This window comes from Oryctolagus cuniculus, chromosome 17 (genome assembly GCF_964237555.1).
Source record: "Oryctolagus cuniculus chromosome 17, mOryCun1.1, whole genome shotgun sequence".
Taxonomy (NCBI): Eukaryota; Metazoa; Chordata; class Mammalia; order Lagomorpha; family Leporidae; genus Oryctolagus; species Oryctolagus cuniculus.
The window spans coordinates 13,265,420-13,284,852 of NC_091448.1; the positions used below are offsets into that span (position 1 = coordinate 13,265,420).

The 19,433-nt window shown below is 41.9% G+C and overlaps 1 protein-coding gene across 6 annotated transcripts in view; it reads right to left on the reverse strand.

Moving 5' to 3' along the window:
• The window catches only part of HELZ (helicase with zinc finger), a 180,195-nt gene that overhangs the window by 98,728 nt on the left and 62,034 nt on the right, over positions 1 to 19,433 (reverse strand). For all 6 annotated transcript variants that reach the window (XM_051825840.2, XM_051825839.2, XM_051825836.2 and 3 more), the window contains 3 exons: positions 16,565 to 16,832; positions 3,940 to 4,273; positions 3,039 to 3,169 (listed from right to left, as the gene is read on the reverse strand). In XM_051825840.2, the coding sequence (XP_051681800.2) occupies positions 3,039 to 3,169; positions 3,940 to 4,273; positions 16,565 to 16,832 (733 nt within the window). The remainder of the gene's footprint in view (positions 1 to 3,038; positions 3,170 to 3,939; positions 4,274 to 16,564; positions 16,833 to 19,433) is intronic.

Below are 19,433 nucleotides of genomic sequence, written 5' to 3' on the forward strand. Positions count from 1 at the left end.
GGGCCCAACACCCAGCATGCACAGAAAGCTGGAGCTGGAAGTGGAGCCAGGGCTCAAACCAAGCCCTCTGACATGGACATCTATACGACACTGCTGTGCCAAATGCCCACCCTTAGTTACTATTTAAGTTACATAAGTAGAGTAGCCTTTGGCTTCAAAGTTTTCTGCTGCGTGACATTTTCTTAGTTATGTTTGCGGTTAACACTTAGAATCAGTAGTAAGAGCATGCTAAATGCAATATAATTTTCAGAAGTGTACACATTAAGTAAAATTATCTAAAGTTTACTAGGATGGCCTTACATTTGAAATCCTAATTTTCTTCTTTAGACTTGATTGCAATTCTTAATAATGTAAATGTGTCAAATATAAATAATGTGCAAAGATAAATAGGACATGGTTTCTTCCTTTACAAAGCTCAGAGCCTAACAAGAAAAGTAGAAATGCACACAACTGACAAAAATGACAAACTGACAAAAATGAGTTTGAGAGAAACTGTGTCTGAAAGCACCAAAACTTACCAGCTTAGTACACAGCAGGCACTCGGTAAGCACCTGCAACAACAAGGAAATGGAAGGCGCAGGAAAACCTACCAAGGGGAACACGTGAATCCCAGTGAACCGTAAAGGACAGGAAGGTCCCCACTGACTGACAAGGGTCAAAGGTTACTTCAGGAGGAGGGGCCAGGGCTCAGGGAAGGAGGGATTGGGGACAGCATCAGTCTGGCAAGATGACAAAGTTCTGGAGATTGGCTATAAAAACGTAAAGCCTCTTCAACTTTACTATATTTAATACTACTGAACTGCATATTTAAAACACTTAAGATAGTGATTGGATTTCATCACAATTTTTAAAAGTTTGTTGCTGTTGCTGTTGTTGTTTTTAATAAGGGGCCTGCGTCTCGGCACAACAGGTTAGGCTGCCACAGGACAGGCATCCCATATGAGCACCTGTTCAAGTCCTGGCTGCTCCATTCCAGTCCACCTCCCTGCTAATGGCCTGGGAAAAGGAACAGAAGATGACTCAAGAGTTTAGGACCCTGCCACCCACGTGGTAGACCCAGATGAGGCTTCAGGCTCCTTGCTTCGGTTCAGCCTAGCCCTGGCCATTGAGGCCATCTTGGGAGTGAACCAGTGGATGGCAGACCTCTTTGTGTGTGTCTCTCTAACTCTGCCTTTCAAATAAACAAATAAACCTTTAAAAAACAAAATAAGAAAAAGATAAGGAGGCAACTATGTAGGGGAAAATTAAACAAACTTCAAGGTAGCTAATTTGGCTGGAGCCTAGGGATGCAGACAGAGGCTGGGAGTGTCAGGTAGGAAAAGGTAAAAATTCTCCGAGAGTACCAGACCAGACCACAAGGGCTTGTTTGTGTAAGGCGAGCCTGCAGAGACCGGGGGGCACTGAAATGACATCACTGTCGTAGGACACTAACTCTGGGAGAAATCTGTGACTTGGACCACAGAACAAGGACACAATCAACAGGACACAAGACCAACTAGAAGGCTACTGAAATAGTCAGGTTTAAATGAGACACTGTCTCTAAGAGCAGAAAGAAGGAAAGGGATACCTAGAAGCCAAATCAAATGAGAGCTGAGGAGACGTGACGGGGTGTTTACAATCGGGAGATAGCTGATTACTTTCAGGAGAATGAGCAAGTGAAAAATAGAGATTATATAATGTGTGAAGAAAAATACCGGAAATATGCAGATTATTCACTTTTAAGGCAGTAACAGGACAGAGCAGCAAGAGTAAGCGAAAACAAGGGAGAAATGATTTGGCTTTTGTGTTGCATATTTTGGTTTGTTTTGTTTTTAGAATCACAAAAATGGAATGTGACAGGAAGTGATATACACCGCTTGGAGGCCTAGCCCATAAAAATGTCCCACATGACACCCATGCTCATTCATCCTCTATGGGCATCTCTGGATGTCAACACTCAGGGTGACCTTGGAAACCACATACTGAAGATACCAAAGTCTCCATCAGTCATGGATCAGGGACACCCTACTGTGATTGGATTGATACAAATGATACATTTCCATTGTGTGGAGTCATTGAGATTTAAAAACAAAACAAAACAAAAAGATGTCATGAGACAACTTCGGGCAGGGGCCAAGGGGATAAAACCCAGTGAAAAAGATGGAAATAAAAAATGCAATCACACAGTTACCACTTCTGTCTATTCTTAAAACAAAATAGAAGCATGTTATTTAATTGATATAAAGATGTATCAAAGAGAATTCAAGCAGAACAATATTCTTGAAACCATCAAATTGGGAGCACTTTCTGAAGTAGCAGCCTCTACCATCTTGTTCCATTTTGATAAATTACAGAAATGTCTTTACATTCAAAATTATTTTAAATAAACTATTTGTACCACTTTAGAGAGGCCCTAATTTTCTCACTCAGCTTCTACCGGCACCGCGGCTCACTAGGCTAATCCTCCGCCTAGTGGCGCCGGCACACCAGGTCCTAGTCCCGGTTGGGGCCCCGGATTCTGTCCCGGTTGCCCCTCTTCCAGGCCAGCTCTCTGCTGTGGCCAGGGAGTGCAGTGGAGGATGGCCCAGGTGCTTGGGCCCTGCACCCCATGGGAGACCAGGAAAAGCACCTGGCTCCTGGCTCCTGCCATCGGATCAGCACGGTGTGCCGGCAGCAGCGCGCCAGCCGCGGCGGCCATTGGAGGGTGAACCAACGGCAAAGGAAGACCTTTCTCTCTGTCTCTCACACTGTCCACTCTGCCTGTCAAAAAAAAAATAATAATAAAAAAAAATAAAAAAAAAAATACTTGGAAACATCCCTTAACTGCTTGGCATCCTGTCAAATTAGGGCTGTTGAGAAAAGCAGCCGAACTCAGACCCTGAGGAAAACAGGAGACATCACAGGATGCACCTCAGACGCTTCACTCTGAGGGTCATTGTCCTCTCCTTTCTTAACTGCAAGATGTCCCCTTTCTGTACGAAAGCATGCTTGAGTACTTGATACAGAGTCAATTTTAACATCAACGTGACTTCCTTCAATAAGATATCTCCTTTCTTTACCTGTTGGGACTCCACGGTATCGTAGGAGTCATACTGATGTCTGGAAACAAAACCCCATTGTCCTTGATCCTGTCTAGTGCATAATGCATTTCACAGAGAGGCAATCGATTTAACTGAAACTGAAGTTCCACCTGTAACACAAAAGTCATTTAAAACAGAAAAAGGATTAATGCAAACACTAATGCTGGCAGTTCACTAAAATACTTTGTGAAGATAAACACTTGCCTTTACAATTTTATAGCTTCTTTTTAAAAGAGTAACCATATTCTAATAATAATTATTACAGATATTTCTTTGTTTATTTAGCACTGGAATAAGTAATTTACATAGATCATCTCATTTAATAATACCAATGATGTAAATACTGTTAACTTCATTTTACATATTAAGAAACTAAAGTATTTGTATATTAATCTCTAAATAAAAGAACTCTGAACCATTCCTATGAAGAATACTTTTTTTAAAAAAATTTCAACAGAACATGTATAAAATACCATACTTTCAGTGATACCAGCCCTATGACACTGTACCAATTAACTATGAATGAATAATATTCACCAAGGTTTATGTTTAGAAAGAAAAAAATTAGCTCTCTAGTTAAATCTAGCAAATTAAACATGGGATTCACCCAAAAGCTCATAAAGACAAAGAGCACAGGAGCATACACAGCTACACGAGAGATGGCCGGGAGAGAGCTTAATAGAGCTTATTTTCATCTCCTTTTCCACTGCTGACTTAACTCTAATCAAAAACCTCAACCTTCGATAAAACCAGAACTTTCTACATATTACTTCAAAGTCACCACCCTTTTGGTGATGGTGGAAGAAGGAAAAGCAGCACACAAGGACATCAAGCGGACGACAAGACACAGACAAACAATGAAGCTGCGCTTCAAACATACCTGTGTGTCACAATCAGGCCGGAGATGAAGTTCTTCACAGCATTCCCTGGATATCCTTAAAAATATATATTCCTTTGTTTTTTCTTCAATGGTAGCTTCAAAAACCTTCTCTTTGGTTCCCTGCGTCTGTACTAACTTCTCATTAGGGACTGGCAATAAGTAAACGGCATTGACTTTGGTCATCACCAGTCGTCCAGCCAAAGTATCTTCAGAAAGTGTTTCAGTAAGCTTAAAACGACCGAAAAGCTGTCCATCCTGAGCATACTTTGCCCCTCCAGAAACTCCAGTGAGCATGAAGCTTGCTAGAATCTGCAACTGCACTTTAAGGTTGAACCTACATCAGAAGTAGAAAACTCGTTTGAATACTTTACATCAAAAACATAAAACTAGAAGCGTCAAACAAAATAAATTGTGAACACGGCAAGAATTTAAACTTATCATTTGTACTCTGTTGAGTCAAAAAATAAAGCCTACATACTATCTACTGTCTTTCATACCAGTTGGAGACAAACGTTTTAAGCAAATAAACTCCCACAAGTCACATAAAGTTTCATACATAATTGTGTTGAAGAAAACACACATTCAAAAATGCTTGAGTATTAAAAATAAAAGATGATCAATTAATAAAATATTATGTACTAATTAATTAAAAGTCTGTTTGAACACATTATAGACACAATTAAGATTTTAAAGTCACCTGGAACCAGGCCAATGGAGTTTAAATAGACTGCTTCCCATCTTGATCCTAGCAGAAGATTCCAGCCACAAAATTTCTGTTTTTTAACACTAATGAACAGTATCCACAATGTAGGCAGATGTCATACAGCCGTTGTGGATGGAGCAGGTGAGGCTCATCCTATTAGACAACAGTTGCTGCACTCACTCACACTTCCACGTATGCACATGAGAAGAGAATGTAAGTGTGTGAAAGAAACACAGAGAACCAAGATTTTTTTTAAATTTATTTATTGACTGATTTGAAAGACAAAGCATCAGAGAGAGAGGGAGAGACAGAGGGACAGATTATCTTCCATCGGCTAGTTCACTCCCCAAATGGCTGCAAACAGACAGGGCAGGGCCAGCTTAAGCCAAGAGCAGGGAAACTCCAAACTGGTAGTTGGGGGCCCAAGTACTTGGACCATCTTCCACTGCTTTCGCAGGCACATTAGCAGGGAGCTGGACTGAAAGCAGAGCAGGCAGGACTCAAAGTGGTGCTCCACTTAACTGGATGCACCACAGCGCCAGCCCCCTAGATTCATTTGCATAGTAAAGGAATATGAAGTAAAAGAAAGATTTAAACTAAGTGACAGTTCTTTGCCATTCTGAAATGGTACTGAGAACATGAAAGGAAGTAAGGGGAACATTATCTTTCAAAGTTTAAAAAATACAGGTGAAAAAACTAAATTGCTTCAAAATCTATACATCCATTTGCAGAAAAGGCTATTTTTTATTGGTATTACTGAACCTTTTTTTTTTTTTTTTTTTTTTGGACAGGCAGAGTTGGACAGTGAGAGAGTGAGAGAGAGAGAGAGAGAGAGAGAGAGACAGAGAGACAGAGAGACAGAGAGAGAAAGGTCTTCCCTCCGTTGGTTCACCCCCCAAATGGCCACCACGGCCGGCACGCTGCACCAATCCAAAGCCAGGAGCCAGGTGCTTCCTCCTGGTCTCCCATGCGGGTGCAGGGCCCAAGCACTTGGGCCATCCTCCACTGCCTTCCAGGGCCACAGCAGAGAGCTGGATTGGAAGAGGAGCAACCAGGACAGAATCCGGCGCCCTGACTGGGACTAGAACCTGGAGTGCCGGCACCGCAGGCAGAGTATTAGCCTAGTGAGCCACGGTGCTGGCCTGAACTTTCTTTTGAGATCTCCTTTTGTATGTAGTTTATAAAGAAAGTAATATAAATCCTAGGAGGGAATAAAAGCACTTTTTAAAAGCATTTTAGGGATAGGTATTTGGCTACTATGTAATAGTTAGAGACACCACTTGGGATACCCACATCCAACCCTGGATTTTAGCTTCTGGATAATATAGACCCAGGAAGACAGCAATGATGGTTCAAGTACTTGGGTGACTGCCCCCCACATGGGAGACCCAGTTCCAGGTCCCAGGCTTCAGCCTGGCACAGCTTCATCTGTTGTGCATTCAAGGACAAAAGACATGGAAAAAGATTCGCTAGTGTTTGTCTCTGTCCTCTACCTTCCATTTAAATTAAAATAAAATCTTCCTCAGAGAGAAGATATAGTGCATTCTTTCTCTCTTTGTGGTCTCTTTGTGGTTAAATTTGTTTCATCCTTTTTTCCCCCAACAACTCTTTTCTTTAAACTCCCTGTTTCATGACTTTCATAAAGATGTACTCTTGTAATTTTCTTCCTCCCTCTCCAGGAGAGATCAACCACAGACTACAGCTCCAGCTACCCCCTTGTTACCCTCCCTGGTGAGGCTGCCCTCTTGTGAACCTCTCGTCCCAGGTTTAAACCCAACCATCAGGCAGATGCCTTTAATGCCTGCTCTCCAAACCCACTCTAAGCGAACCTGAATCACCATCTGACCTCCCAGTGTGACCCTCAAACCAATCCTCCTAAGCACTGTGCAACACAAGAATGGTGCTACCACCCACCCTGGTGTCCAGATCAGAAACCAAGCCACCCTGAACCCTGCTGCTCTGGCTGACTCGCATTTCCTCATCATATAATCACCAGGCCTGGCTGGTTCCTAACTCATCTGCATCTCCACACTGTGGACTTTAATGGCTGCAACAAGCGTTGAACCTGACTTCTTGCCTCGAATCTACTCATCACACCACCATCAGACGATCCTGGTGAAACGCCAAGTCTGAGCATGAGCGGCTTGCCACAGCTCTGAGGGGAAGCTTTAAACAGCCCTCGTTCCCCCCTATCTCGCACACCACCACAAAAGCACCCTCCTGTGCAGCTATAATAACTGATTTGCAGCTTTCCTGAATTTTTTTAAATATTCATTTATTTGAAAAGCAGAATTTACAGAGAGAGAGGACAGAGAGAGTGGTGGTCTTCCATCTGCTGGTTCACTCCCCAAATGGCCTCAATGGCCAGAGCTGGGCTGGTCTGAAGCCAGAGCCAGGAGCTTCTTCTCAGTCACCCACATGGATGCAGAGGCCCAAGGACTTAATCATCTTCCATTTCCTTTCCCAGGCCATAGCAGAGAGAAGGATCAAAGTGGAGCCCATATGGGATGCCAGCGTTGCAGACTGCAGCTTTTACCCAATACACCACCACGCCAGCCCCCTAAAACTGCTATGCTCTTTATTATCCTGTTTCTTATAACAGAATACTTTTGCCCTACTTCTTACTTTGACAAATCTAATCCTAGAAGTGAGATTTTTTTTTCCCCTCAAAATTCAGCACAAATCCCATCTGTTCCCAAAAGCAGACATGACTTCTTTCCCGACTTGACCATCCTGCTTCTTCCAACTAATCGGGGCTAGGCGCCTCCCCTGTGGAGTCCCCATGCATTCCACTTCTATTACACACCTATCATTATGGGTCTGTCTCCACTGGATTACAAAGGAAACATACCTTAAAAGCCTTAGAATCAGCAGTGACTAGCCTAGAAACTAATATTTATTAGAAATCTTGGTAAATTTTGTTCATTGAACTAGCTAAACATTTTCACAATAATTTGATCGTTTCCAGGCACCACATTCCCATTTCAACTACTCCACATTATTCTCCAAAAACAAATTCTTGAAATTCTGTAATATACCTCTCAAATATTTTAGACAACATATTCAAGTTTGATTATTACACCTAGCTTAGAAGGCATCATTCCAAAACACTTGATCACAACTTAGCAGGCGTGAAAAAAATTTAACCCCATAGTTTAAATGCAACAAGAGATCCTTACAACAAAACTCCTGAGGGAGAGGCACTAGAAAATTCAAGAACTAAAGCTTTTCAGGTCCAGCATTGTGGGGTAGCAGGTAATGCTGCAGCCTGTGGTGCCAGCATCCCATATGGGCACTGGTTCGTATCCCCAATACTCCACTTCTGATCCAGTTCCCCGCTAATGGCCTAGGAAAAGCAGCAGAAGACAGCCCAAGTCCTTGGGCCCCTGCATCCATGTGGGAGACCCAGATGAAGCTCCTGGCTCCTGGCCTGGTTCAGTCCTAGCCACAAAGGGAATCTGGGGAATGAACCAATAGGTAGAAGATCTGTGTGTGCATGTCTCTTCCTCTCTCTTTGTAGCCCTTTCAAATAAATAAATATATATATATATTAAAAATCAACAGAAACAGGTGTAGAAATTAAAAAAAAAATACAGCTCCTCCCACAGAAGGTTCACTATATGTTCAAGATGCAGATATAACAGACTTTCTAGACGTTACTGCTGCTAATATCTAATTTTTCTGAAAGATTAATAAGCCAAAAACTAAAATTTCATTAGTAGTCTCTCTTAGGTATTCAATTATGCATTTTTAATAATTTAATAACTTGGAAATACCTAAAGTATAGCTTATAATTAACAGTTATTTCTTAATAAGAAGAAAAACTTCTTCCATTGTTGCAAGTCACAATTTAACATCAAAAAACTTAAGTAAAACTTACATAATTCCTAACCTTTTGAGGAATGCTAGAATAATAGACAACCAAATGTTCAGTGAATATAAAACCACACTTCTGGCAGATGAGCTATATTGCTCTATAAAACTTAAGTGATATTTTAACATTAAAAAAATTTTAGGTGTCTGCGGGGCTGGCATCTTATGGGCGCCAGTTCAAGTCCCGGCTGCTCCTCTTCCAATCCAGCTCTCTGCTGTGGCCTGGGAAAGCAGTAGAAGATGGCTCAAGTCCTTGGGCCCCTGCACCAGTGTGGGAAAATCTGGAGGGAGCTCCTGGCTCCTGGCTTCGGATCAGCACAGCTCCAGCAATTTCGGCCATTTGGGGAATGAACCAGTGGATGGAAGACCGACTGACCTCCCTCCCTCCCTCCCTCTCTCTCTCTCTCTCTCCTCCTCTACTCTCCCTCTCCTCTCTCTGTGTAACTCTGACTTTCAAATAAATAAATCTAAAAGAAATTTTAGGGAGAAGCTGTTGTAGTATAGCAGATTAAGCCACCACTTGCAATGCCCACATCCCTGGTTTGAGCAGCAGTCACTCTATTTTCTGCATCCTGGAAGGCAGCCAATGACAGCTAAAGTGCAGCCTCTTGGCTTTGGCCGGGCCCAATCCTGGCTATCATAGGCATTCGGAGGAGTGAAGCAGTGGACAGAAGATACATCTCTTCCCCTGCCCCCTCACCATCTGTTGCTCTACCTTTTAAGTATATGAAAATAAACCTTTTTAAAAATTTCAAAGCTATCTAGTAAATTTCATTTCATACAATTTCTGACTATATGACAAAAATCAACAAAGTAATAAGACAATCCCTGGCCTTACTGAAGGAAAGCAACTGAACTCAGAAGAAATCAACAGAAGTTCCACACCATCTTAAGGATGAAAAGTGCATCCCACACTAGGCCTCCTCTCCCGCCGGCTGTTTGGACTGATAAGTCAGGCACAAAGGCCCAATTAGGCATGCCACTGGCACAATTTAATGGACACAATCGCTTCAGCTAAAGTCAATTTCTTTTGAAAATGTATCTCTTAGAATCAAACAGATTTCACTTCAAGGTAGAATTGTTATTGATTGCTCACCATCATGTGGCTGAGGGTAAGTGAAGTAGAAACAGAAAAAAAAATCTCAAAAGAACTCAGAAGCATTTTCTAAAACTTAAATGAAATGCACTATCCTTACTACTTAATACATATTTCACACTAAAACTTAACATAAGAAGGCATCTTAATTTCTGGAATGCTTTGAAAAAATCATCTGTTTTAAAAATATCAAAATTTCAATTACAAAATCCAGGCTCAAGCCAAAATTTATTTTGTCTCATCTGGAGAGTTTTCATTCAACCTACTTTAAAGGAGGAGTGTGAAGATAAACCATGTAAAAGGAGTGGTGCAATCCTTTATCATCAAAAGGCAAGAAACCAGTATGAACTCCCTGGATACCACTTTCATGATTAGCAATATTCTACTTAAACTGTCAAATGCCTGAGGCATTCCCTAGACAGTGGGAAGCATCCCACCAATCATGTGGCAGTTCTGACTACAATGTCACAAACAGGCATACTTCAGTGCATACAAAACATCACTGTCAAACTACAACAGAATGTTCTTCCCAGTTCTAGTCTAACTGGAGTACCAATTAGACAAGCAAAATGACCAATCACACATAAAGCCAGATGACTGAAGGGCCAAATCCAACCTTCAGACTTTATAGCCCATGACTAGGAATCGATGTTACAAAGAAACAAAACAAGCCGGCGCCGTGGCTCAATAGGCTAATCCTCCACCTTGCGGCGCCGGCACACCGGGTTCTAGTCCCGGTTGGGGCACCGGATTCTGTCCCGGTTGCCCCTCTTCCAGGCCAGCTCTCTGCTATGGCCAGGGAGTGCAGTGGAGGATGGCCCAGGTGCTTGGGCCCTGCACCCCATGGGAGACCAGGAAAAGCACCTGGCTCCTGGCTCCTGCCAGGATCAGCGCGGTGCGCCGGCTGCAGCGGCGGCCATTGGAGGGTGAACCAGCGGCAAAAGGAAGACCTTTCTCTCTCTGTCTCTCTCTCACTGTCCACTCTGCCTGTCAAAAAAAAAAAAAAAAAAAAAAAAAAAAAAAAAAAAAAAAAGAAACAAAACAAAAGAGGATATATAAACAAGATTTCAAAGGATCCATAAACTCTGAAATACTTACTATCTGGTCTGTATAGCAAAAGTTTGCTGAACCCTGCACTAGATCACAGTTTTTAATACATGTATTTTTTTATAGCTGCATGAAGATCTCCTGCAAATCCATTTTTTTAAATGTTATATTATTTGTTCTTAAAGAATAAACGTGAATTAAACCTAAGGCAATATTAAAATGCACATAAATATTAGATTTAAAGGTTAAAGGAGAAAACAAAATGAACTTTTTAAACAATATGAAACTCTGCCACTTTTGAAAATCTTCACAATCTACACCTGTGATTTGTCCCTTGTCTATCTACTTACAGATACACTGTGAGACAACTAACAGGAATTCCTTCTTTGTATGTGTACTACATTTGTCTTACCCTTCAATAAATTTCTTTTAAAGATTTATTTATTTTAAAAGTCAGAATTACAGAGAAAGGGAGAAAGACAGAGAGATTTTCCATCCACTGAGTCATTTCCCAGATGGCCACAATGGCCAGCGCCGGGTTAGGCAGGAGCCAGGAGCCAGGAGCTTCTCCTGGGTCACCTATGTTGCTGGTGGGGGCCCAGGTACTTGGGTCATCTTCTACTGTTTTCCCAGGCCATTGGCAGGGAACTGCATTGGAAGTGGAGCAGCTGGGACACTAACACACACCACCATTAACCACTATGTCACAATGCCAGCCTCATACTTTACTAAATTTTATAAGCCTGCTAAATTCAATCAGCCTTCACATCCAGGGTTACTTTTGGGTGAGAGTATCACCAGAAATTTAACAGAATTTTCTTGCACAATAACTATTTACAAGTTATATATTAAAACTTGTTGTAGGGAACTGGTGCTGGAAAAGCTGCGGTCTGGATGCCAGCATTCCTTTTCCAACGGCTGCTCCATTTTCAATCTAGCTCTCTGCTATGGCCTGAGAAAGCTGAAGAAGATGGTCCAGGGGCCAGCGCTGTGGCGCAGCAGGTTAACACCCCGGCCTGAAGCGCTGGCATCCCATATGGGCGCCAGTTCTAGTCCCGGCTGCTCCACTTCCGATCCAGCTCTCTGCAATGGCCTGGGATAGCAGTAGAAGAAGGCACAAGTCCTTGGGCCCCTACACCCGCGTGGGAGATCTGGAAGAAGCTCCTGGCTCCTGGCTTTGGATCGGCACAGCTCCGGCCATTGCAGCCATCTGGGGAGTGAACCAGAGGATGAAGACCTCTCTCTCTAGCTCTCCTTCTCTCTCTGTGTAACTCTTTCAAATAAATAAATAAACCTTTAATTAAAAAAAAAAAAAAAAAAACCTTGTTGTAATAAATTCTCACTTCTAAGGTTCTTAAAACCTCTTTTATAGTTAGTATATCTAACAAATCAAAAGTGATACTACTGGACCCAACATTTGGCCTCAAAAACTGAAGGCATCTGCCTCCCAGATCAGAGTTCCTGACGCCAGCTTCACACTCATGTGGACTCGGGGAGGCAGCAGTGACGGCTCAGGTACCTGGGTTCCTGCCAGCCACATGGCACACCTGGATTGAGCTCTGGGTTCCCAGTTTGGGCCGAGCTCTGTTAGGCATTTGGGGAATGAACCAGTGGATAGGGGAGCGCTCTTGCACACCAGCACTCAGATTTTTTTTTTTTTTTTTAAAGATCCTATTGATTTAGATTCAATACCTCTACTCAAGTCAGTAACTATGACCCAATTTTCCCTATTTTTTAAAAAAATGAGAAAACTCAGATATTACTATTAAAAAAAACTGTAAGCTGTCTTAGCACTCATCTTACCACACTGTCTACATTCTGTCTTACCACATTCTTCCTTTCCATATCTTAAGGGCATTTCTTAAAAGAGACTGATTGATTATTTCAGAGAGAGAGAAAGGGGAAGGGGGGAAAGGAAGGAATGAAGCAGAGAGGAGAGGGGGGTTGGAGTGGGAGGACGGCCACAACATCTGCGGCTGGGCCAGGCCGAAGCCAGGAACTCCGGGTCTCCCCCATGTGCAGAAGGGACTCAGTACTGCAGTCGTGGTCTCTGCTCCCCAGGCGCACTAAGGCAGGGGCTGCGGCAGAAGTGGAGTGTACAGGACTGGAACCAGCACTTCGATGTGGGTGTTCCAAGCTGCAGCTTAACCCACCACGCCACACTGCTTCCCCACAAGCTTCCATTTTTAAGATAACAATCCAAAAGCCTTTTGGTCTTTAATTATAAATTCTTTTTTTTTTTTTAAGATTTATTTTATTTGATAAGCAGAGTAAGAGAGGGGAAAAAAAGATCTTCCATCTACTGGTTCATTCCACAAGTGGCCACAGTAGCCAAAACCAAGAGCCTGGAACTCCATCCAAATCTCCCACAAGGGTGGCAAGAGCCCAAATACTAGAGCCATTGTCTGACAACTGCCCAGGCACATCAGCTGGGAGCTGGATTGGAAGCAGAGCAGCTGGGACTCTAAATGGCACTGTAATACGGCATGCCCATACAGCTCCTATACGTTTTTAAATATCCATTTTGATTACTGAGTTTTTAGCACCTCTTAGTTTCTTTTCTAAGATTTATTTATTTATCTCAAAGTCAAGTGACAGAAAGAGATGGAAAGACACACACATACACAGATATCATCCATTGACTAGTTCATTCCCTAAATGGCTACAACAGCCAGTGCTGAGCCAGACTGAAGCCATCAGCCAGGAACTCTATTTGTGTCTCCAATATGGGTGGCAGGAACCCAAGGATCTGGGTTATCTTCTGCTGCCTCCAGGTACACCACCAGGAAGCTGGGTCAAAAGCGTAGAGTTACCAGGACTCGAACCAGCACTCTGATAAGGGATGAAGGGGTCCCAAGTGCTGGCTTAATCGGCTGCACCACACCATGAACCACCCAACCCCTAGTTTTAAGTTATAAGGTAATCAAATGACTTAGAAACTTGAAAAATATTAAACAAATACTATGTGTCAACATACAATCTTTTCCTAAATTTCTAGTACAATACTCAAAAGTACTCTCCAAGACTCTGTTAAGCTTATAAATTCTATTTCACCTCAATATTTATAATTTACTATAGTGTTCTTTCCTAAGGAAGAGGACCATATAATAATGTAAACAACAGACATGCACGTTAACACAGTGAATAATGTGCATGATACAAGTCACTATCTCTGCTTTGTTTTTGTAACTTACACATATAATGGCGGGGGGGGGGGGGGTGTAGAGAGAGCACCCATCTGTTCGTTCACTCCCCAAATATCCAATGTCCAAAACCTCTGGACATCTGAAATCTGTGAGCCAGGAACTCATCCAGGTCCCCCACAGGGGCACAGAATCCCCTACCAGAATCATGACCACTGCCTCTCAGGGGCTGCACTTACAAGAAGCTGACTCAGTAGCCAGAACCACAGCCCCAAGCCAGAGCCAGGCCCTGGGATGTGGGACCTGTGCTTCCTCCCAGCAGTCTCAACATCAAGGCCAAAGGCCTTCCCCCTAACTTTGTAACTTTCAATGTGTCTAATTGGAAATTAGATATTTTGGGTGCTGGCGCTGTGGCTTAGTGGGTAAAGCCACCACCTACAGTGCCAGCATCCCATATGGGTGCCTGTTTGAGACCTGGCTGCTCCACTTCCAGTCCAGCTCTCTGCTACAGCCTGGTAAAGTAGCGAAGGATGGCCCAAGTGCTTTGGTCCCTGTGCCTTCGTGGGAGACCGGGAAGAAGCTCTTGGCTTCAGATCATTGCGGTCATTTGGGGAGTGAACCAGCAGATGGGGATGGAACATTTCTCTCTCTGCAACTCTTTCAAATAATAAATCTTAAAAAAAAAAGAAATTAGATACTTTGGAAAGTAAAATCATATTTAATCCATAAATAGTGTAACAAAGGTTATCTTCAAAGTTTTCACTTCTTCTTTTCTAACTATACTCCTAATAAATGACCAGAATCTATTAATATTAATCAGATGGGACCAATAAGCAGATCAGAGAAGGAAAATATTTTAGTTAGACTATACTTACAAGAAAAAATACTTATAAAATTATAGCCATGCCTTATAATTGGGGTTTAATTTTTTTTTTTTAATTTGACAGAGTTTGACAGTGAGAGAGAGAGAGACAGAGAGAAAGGTCTTCCTTCTGTGGGTTCATCCCCCAAATGGCCGCTATGGCTGGAGCTACACCGATCCGAAGCCAGGAGCCAGGTGCTTCCTCCTGGTCTTGCATGTGGGTGCAGGGACCCAAGCACTTGGGCAATCCTCCACTGCCTTCCTGGGCCACAGCAGAGAACTGGACCAGAAGAGGAGCAACCAGGACTAGAACCCAGCGCACATATGGAATGCCAGCGCCGCAGGCGGAGGATTAACCAAGTGAGCCATGGCGCTGGCCCCAGGGTTTAATTTTTAAGGCTTATCTCATTTTATCTAAAAGAAAGCTACTATCAAACACTATAACACTATTCATTAACATTTTCTTCACTCAATCTTTCTAAGACTATTTTTCCTAAATAACTCAAATAAGTTTTTAACTTAAGCATTGATAACCTGTGGTATATAGGTAAAATGTAAAGTATGTTCAAGCACATATAAATGCTTGAAAGCACTTTTATTATCCAACTGGTTTCCTGAAGATCTAAATGATTTCATTCTTAAAATAACTTTCAAGACACGTGGTGTTCTCCATCCACTGTCGTATATTTATTCAACAAATATTCATTGCACGCGGGCAATGACTGGTATGGGCAGAAATGCCCTTTTAGGCAGCAATGACAAATTTACAGTCGCAGCACATGGCGCCCATGGCATGGTGCCCAGCCCCATCAGATTCTTGGTAAAGTCTTGGGGAAATGAACTATGTACTACACGCTGAGGATACCAAGATGAGCAGGACACGATTCTTTTCTTAAAAAGCTCATATTTCATTTAAGAATAAAAGATAGCTACTGAACAACAACCATTTTCCTACCTGTCTTGAGTTACACATTCTTCAGTTTTCAAAATTAAAAATGTGACTGGAAGCATTAACCTTGATTGTAAGGTAAATCAAAAATCTGTTATCTCGGGCTGGCACTGTGGTGCAGTAGTCTAAGCCTCTGCCTGCAGCGCCAGCCGGCATCCCATATGGGTGCTGGTTTGTGTCCCAGCTGCTTCACTTCTGATCCAGCTCTCTGCTAATGGGAAAGCAGTGGAAGATGGCTTAAGTCCTTGCACCCACATGAGAAACCTGGAAGAAGCTCCTGGCTTCTGGCTTCGGATCAGCATAGCTCCACAACGGCCATTTGGGGAGTGAACCAGCAGATGGAAGCCCTTTCTCTCTGTTTCTCCCTCTCTCTATCTGAAACTCTACCTCTCAAACAAATAAACAAATCCTGAAAAAAAAATGTTGGGGCCGGTGCTGTGGCACAGTGGTTTAATGCCCTGGCCTGAAGCGCTGGCATCCCATATGGCTGCCTGTCCAAGACCCGGCTGCTCCACTTCCAATCCAGCTCTCTGCCATGGCCTGGGAAAGCAGTAGAAGATGGCCCAAGTCCTTGGGCCCCTGCACCCGTGTGGGAGACCTGGAAGAAGCTCCTGGCTCCTGGCTTCAGATCAGAACAGCTCTGGCCATTGCGGCCAACTAGGGAGTGAACCAGCAGATGGAAGACCTTTCTCTCTCTCTCTGCCTTTCCTTCTCTCTCTGTGTAACTCTTTCAAGTAAATAAATAAATAAAACTTTAAAATAAAAAAAGTTACCTCAGAAACTGAAAGAAAGAAGCGCAGAAGGGAAGGAGGAGAGGAATATTGTATTCGTAGAATTATATCAATGAACTATTTTGAATCTCTTAAAACATTTAAAAAAAAACTTAAATAAATACATTTTTAATGCCACCAAAGGGGAGACTTGAAAAAGAAGTGCTTCTGCCGTAACTTACTTGCTGACTTCCTTGTACTGGGCTATCTCCTCAATATACAGGAGGTCATGCAACCGCGACTGATAGTTGATCTTGGTCAAGGATTTGTCTAAAACGGACTGGGTAAATAGCTGGTCAGCAGACAGTGGAATCTGGTATCTGACAAGAAGGCTCTTCTCCAAATCAGTAGTCTCATTAGGTTCAAAATCTATGATAGTCTTAGAAGAAGAGTCCCAGCGCTTGGCTGTGGTCACCAGCTGCTGCTTTGCATGCATCAGATATTCAAGATCTAAATGGAAACAGAAAACACATTTATAAAGGAACACGAGATTAAAATTCCCAAGTAAATTAACACAATTTTGATAAGTGATTTTATATGCTAGAGCTAATATTTTTAAAGACAAAATAATACAAAAACACATTGACAGAATATTTTTTCCATATCAGAAATTTGTCTGTTTTAACAAAATAACATCAACAGGAACCCATATAAGAAAAAATATTTTTTTAACATCAGGCTTGGACATACCACAAATAGTTAACATTTATAAAATACAAATTAACATTTGGAATTTAACTCAAGAGAAATCTAATCTGCAAGAAGCATATAGGATAAATTCTTCATTTGATAAATTTCATCAGATGACAATCACTTGTCACCTCAAACTACCAGTATCTGCCGCATGACAGAAAGAGAGGATCAAAAACCTTGGAAAGGTTAAATCTTTCCTTATGTGGTAAAGGACAACCATCTGAAAGCTAACTTACTACAAATAAAAATCTTTTAGAAAACATTCATTAAAACACAGCTAATTCCCCCATTAAAATGTGATCAGATATCATTCAAATGACATGTTCCAAAATTCCATTTTAGCCTCAAAGTAGAGCACAGCATCAAAATGAATGTTCAATTTCCAACACCTCTGAAAGATCGTAGCCCAATTCTAGCACAGTGTGGAAGCCACTGTAACAAGCCCTGAACCCCAGGTCGGCTCCCAGCTGCTCATATCTAGAATGCATGTGAGTTTTCAATTGGGTGGATCATGCATATGCCTAGAAAAATTAATTTTAACCAAAAGAAGTAAAGAGTTGCTCAACTAACTCATCAGGGCAAGATCAGTTTTAAGAAGATATCCTAAACTATCTGTGAAATAGGCACACATGTATAATGGCCATGTCTTGTTTAGTGAGTGATTTTGCAAATATTTAAATGTTAACATGTAAGTAAACTTACTACCAAGTGAAATTTGTCATGAATAGCAAATAACAAATTCTAAGATCTCAATAAAAATAAAATAAAATCTAAAACTATAAAGGCCCTAATTTCTAACCTTTGCTCGTTCAAAAGGCATTTCCACATGAGTTTTATTATTTCTCAAACACAAATACAGCAAGATTAAAATCGGTCTTCTCATTAAAATGTACTTGTTTAAAATACTCTGGACTGACTGCTAGTTTTTGCAATAGCTTCCACAAGCAGAAGCTTCCTAAAGCCAATCGACTAAGTCTTGTTCCTAATCACTCTAAAAATGGGTCCTGCCATTCACTCATCAGATCATAGCTAAAAACAAAACATTTAAATTATACAAATACTATCATTAAAGGTCAGATGCTAAATATTATCAAGAAAGCAAAGATAGACATAATTTTCAGCCCTAATTCAAAAGTCAGAAGGAGAAATAGCAACATTATAGTGACACCAAAAAAATCAGCTCTTTAAAAATAAATAAAAAGTAAACACTATTTAAGGATTCTATTTAGTATACAGCAAAAAGATGTCTACTAGTCTTTAGGGATAGAGATTATTTCATAATTTTAAATTTTACTTAAATTGGTTCAGACCTTGCCTAGATCAATATTCTGTTCATACATGGTAAGAGCCACTAATTAATCCTAACTGTTGAAGTAGCTGTGACAATTTGAAAAGCTTTTTGTATTACCTATTTTATGTGCAAACCAAATTACACAGAAGGTCTTTCTACTCTGGGCTAGAGGTCTTTTTTTGGGAAAAGTGGCCCGACCAATAGTATGCCATGAGTCCCACCTTGAGTTCATTTTCAGCAGGTAGCACACCTTCAAAACAATTCTCAATGTTAAAGTTTAACCCACCTATGTTTTTATGACTACAAACGCAGTGCAAGAGAGGGAGTAAATAGCACAAGAATCCTGAAAATAATCCAGGTGCACTAGCATCAAGACATCATAGAGTCACGGCCAGTGACTACCAGTAATCTACTTCACATGAAACCGCATCTCTTTCCCACCTCATCTAAACCTGAGTCACACCACCACGTCCCTTCCTCTCATCGTAAGAGGCAACCTGCTAGGCCTGCTGAATGTGCCACCTGACCTCAGTGCTGAAAGGAGGTCGTGTCTTGAGACAGAAGCAAGGTCCCTCAAGGGGACACTGACCATGACTACTCCTGGGGCGCACTGCCACCCCAACACATGCAGCACGTGTGGCCCCCACTAACATCTATACCAGACACAGGCACTGCTCAGGGCAGCCTGGGCCTGTTCCCCCTTGGTATGAACTGTTCTTCAGCCTGGATTTAAGTTAAAGTGAAAAACACTCTGGAAATATGAAAAGTGACCAGGTTAGGAATAATATTCATAAAACTATTCAGGGAGAGTTTAACACTGATTTAATAACCAACCCTCGTAATAATAAACCTCAAGGCAATCTTGACAGAAATGACAAACCTAAGGATTTGTTACCCTGACAAGTGACAGGCAGAAATTATAAATACATTTTAAGGGGCTGGCATTCTGGTGCGGTAGGTAAAACCACTGCCTATGGCATCCCACAGGGGAGCCAGTTCGTGTCCCAGCTGTCCCACATCTGATCAAGCTCCTAGCTAATGGCCTGGGAGAAGCAGCAGTAGAGGGC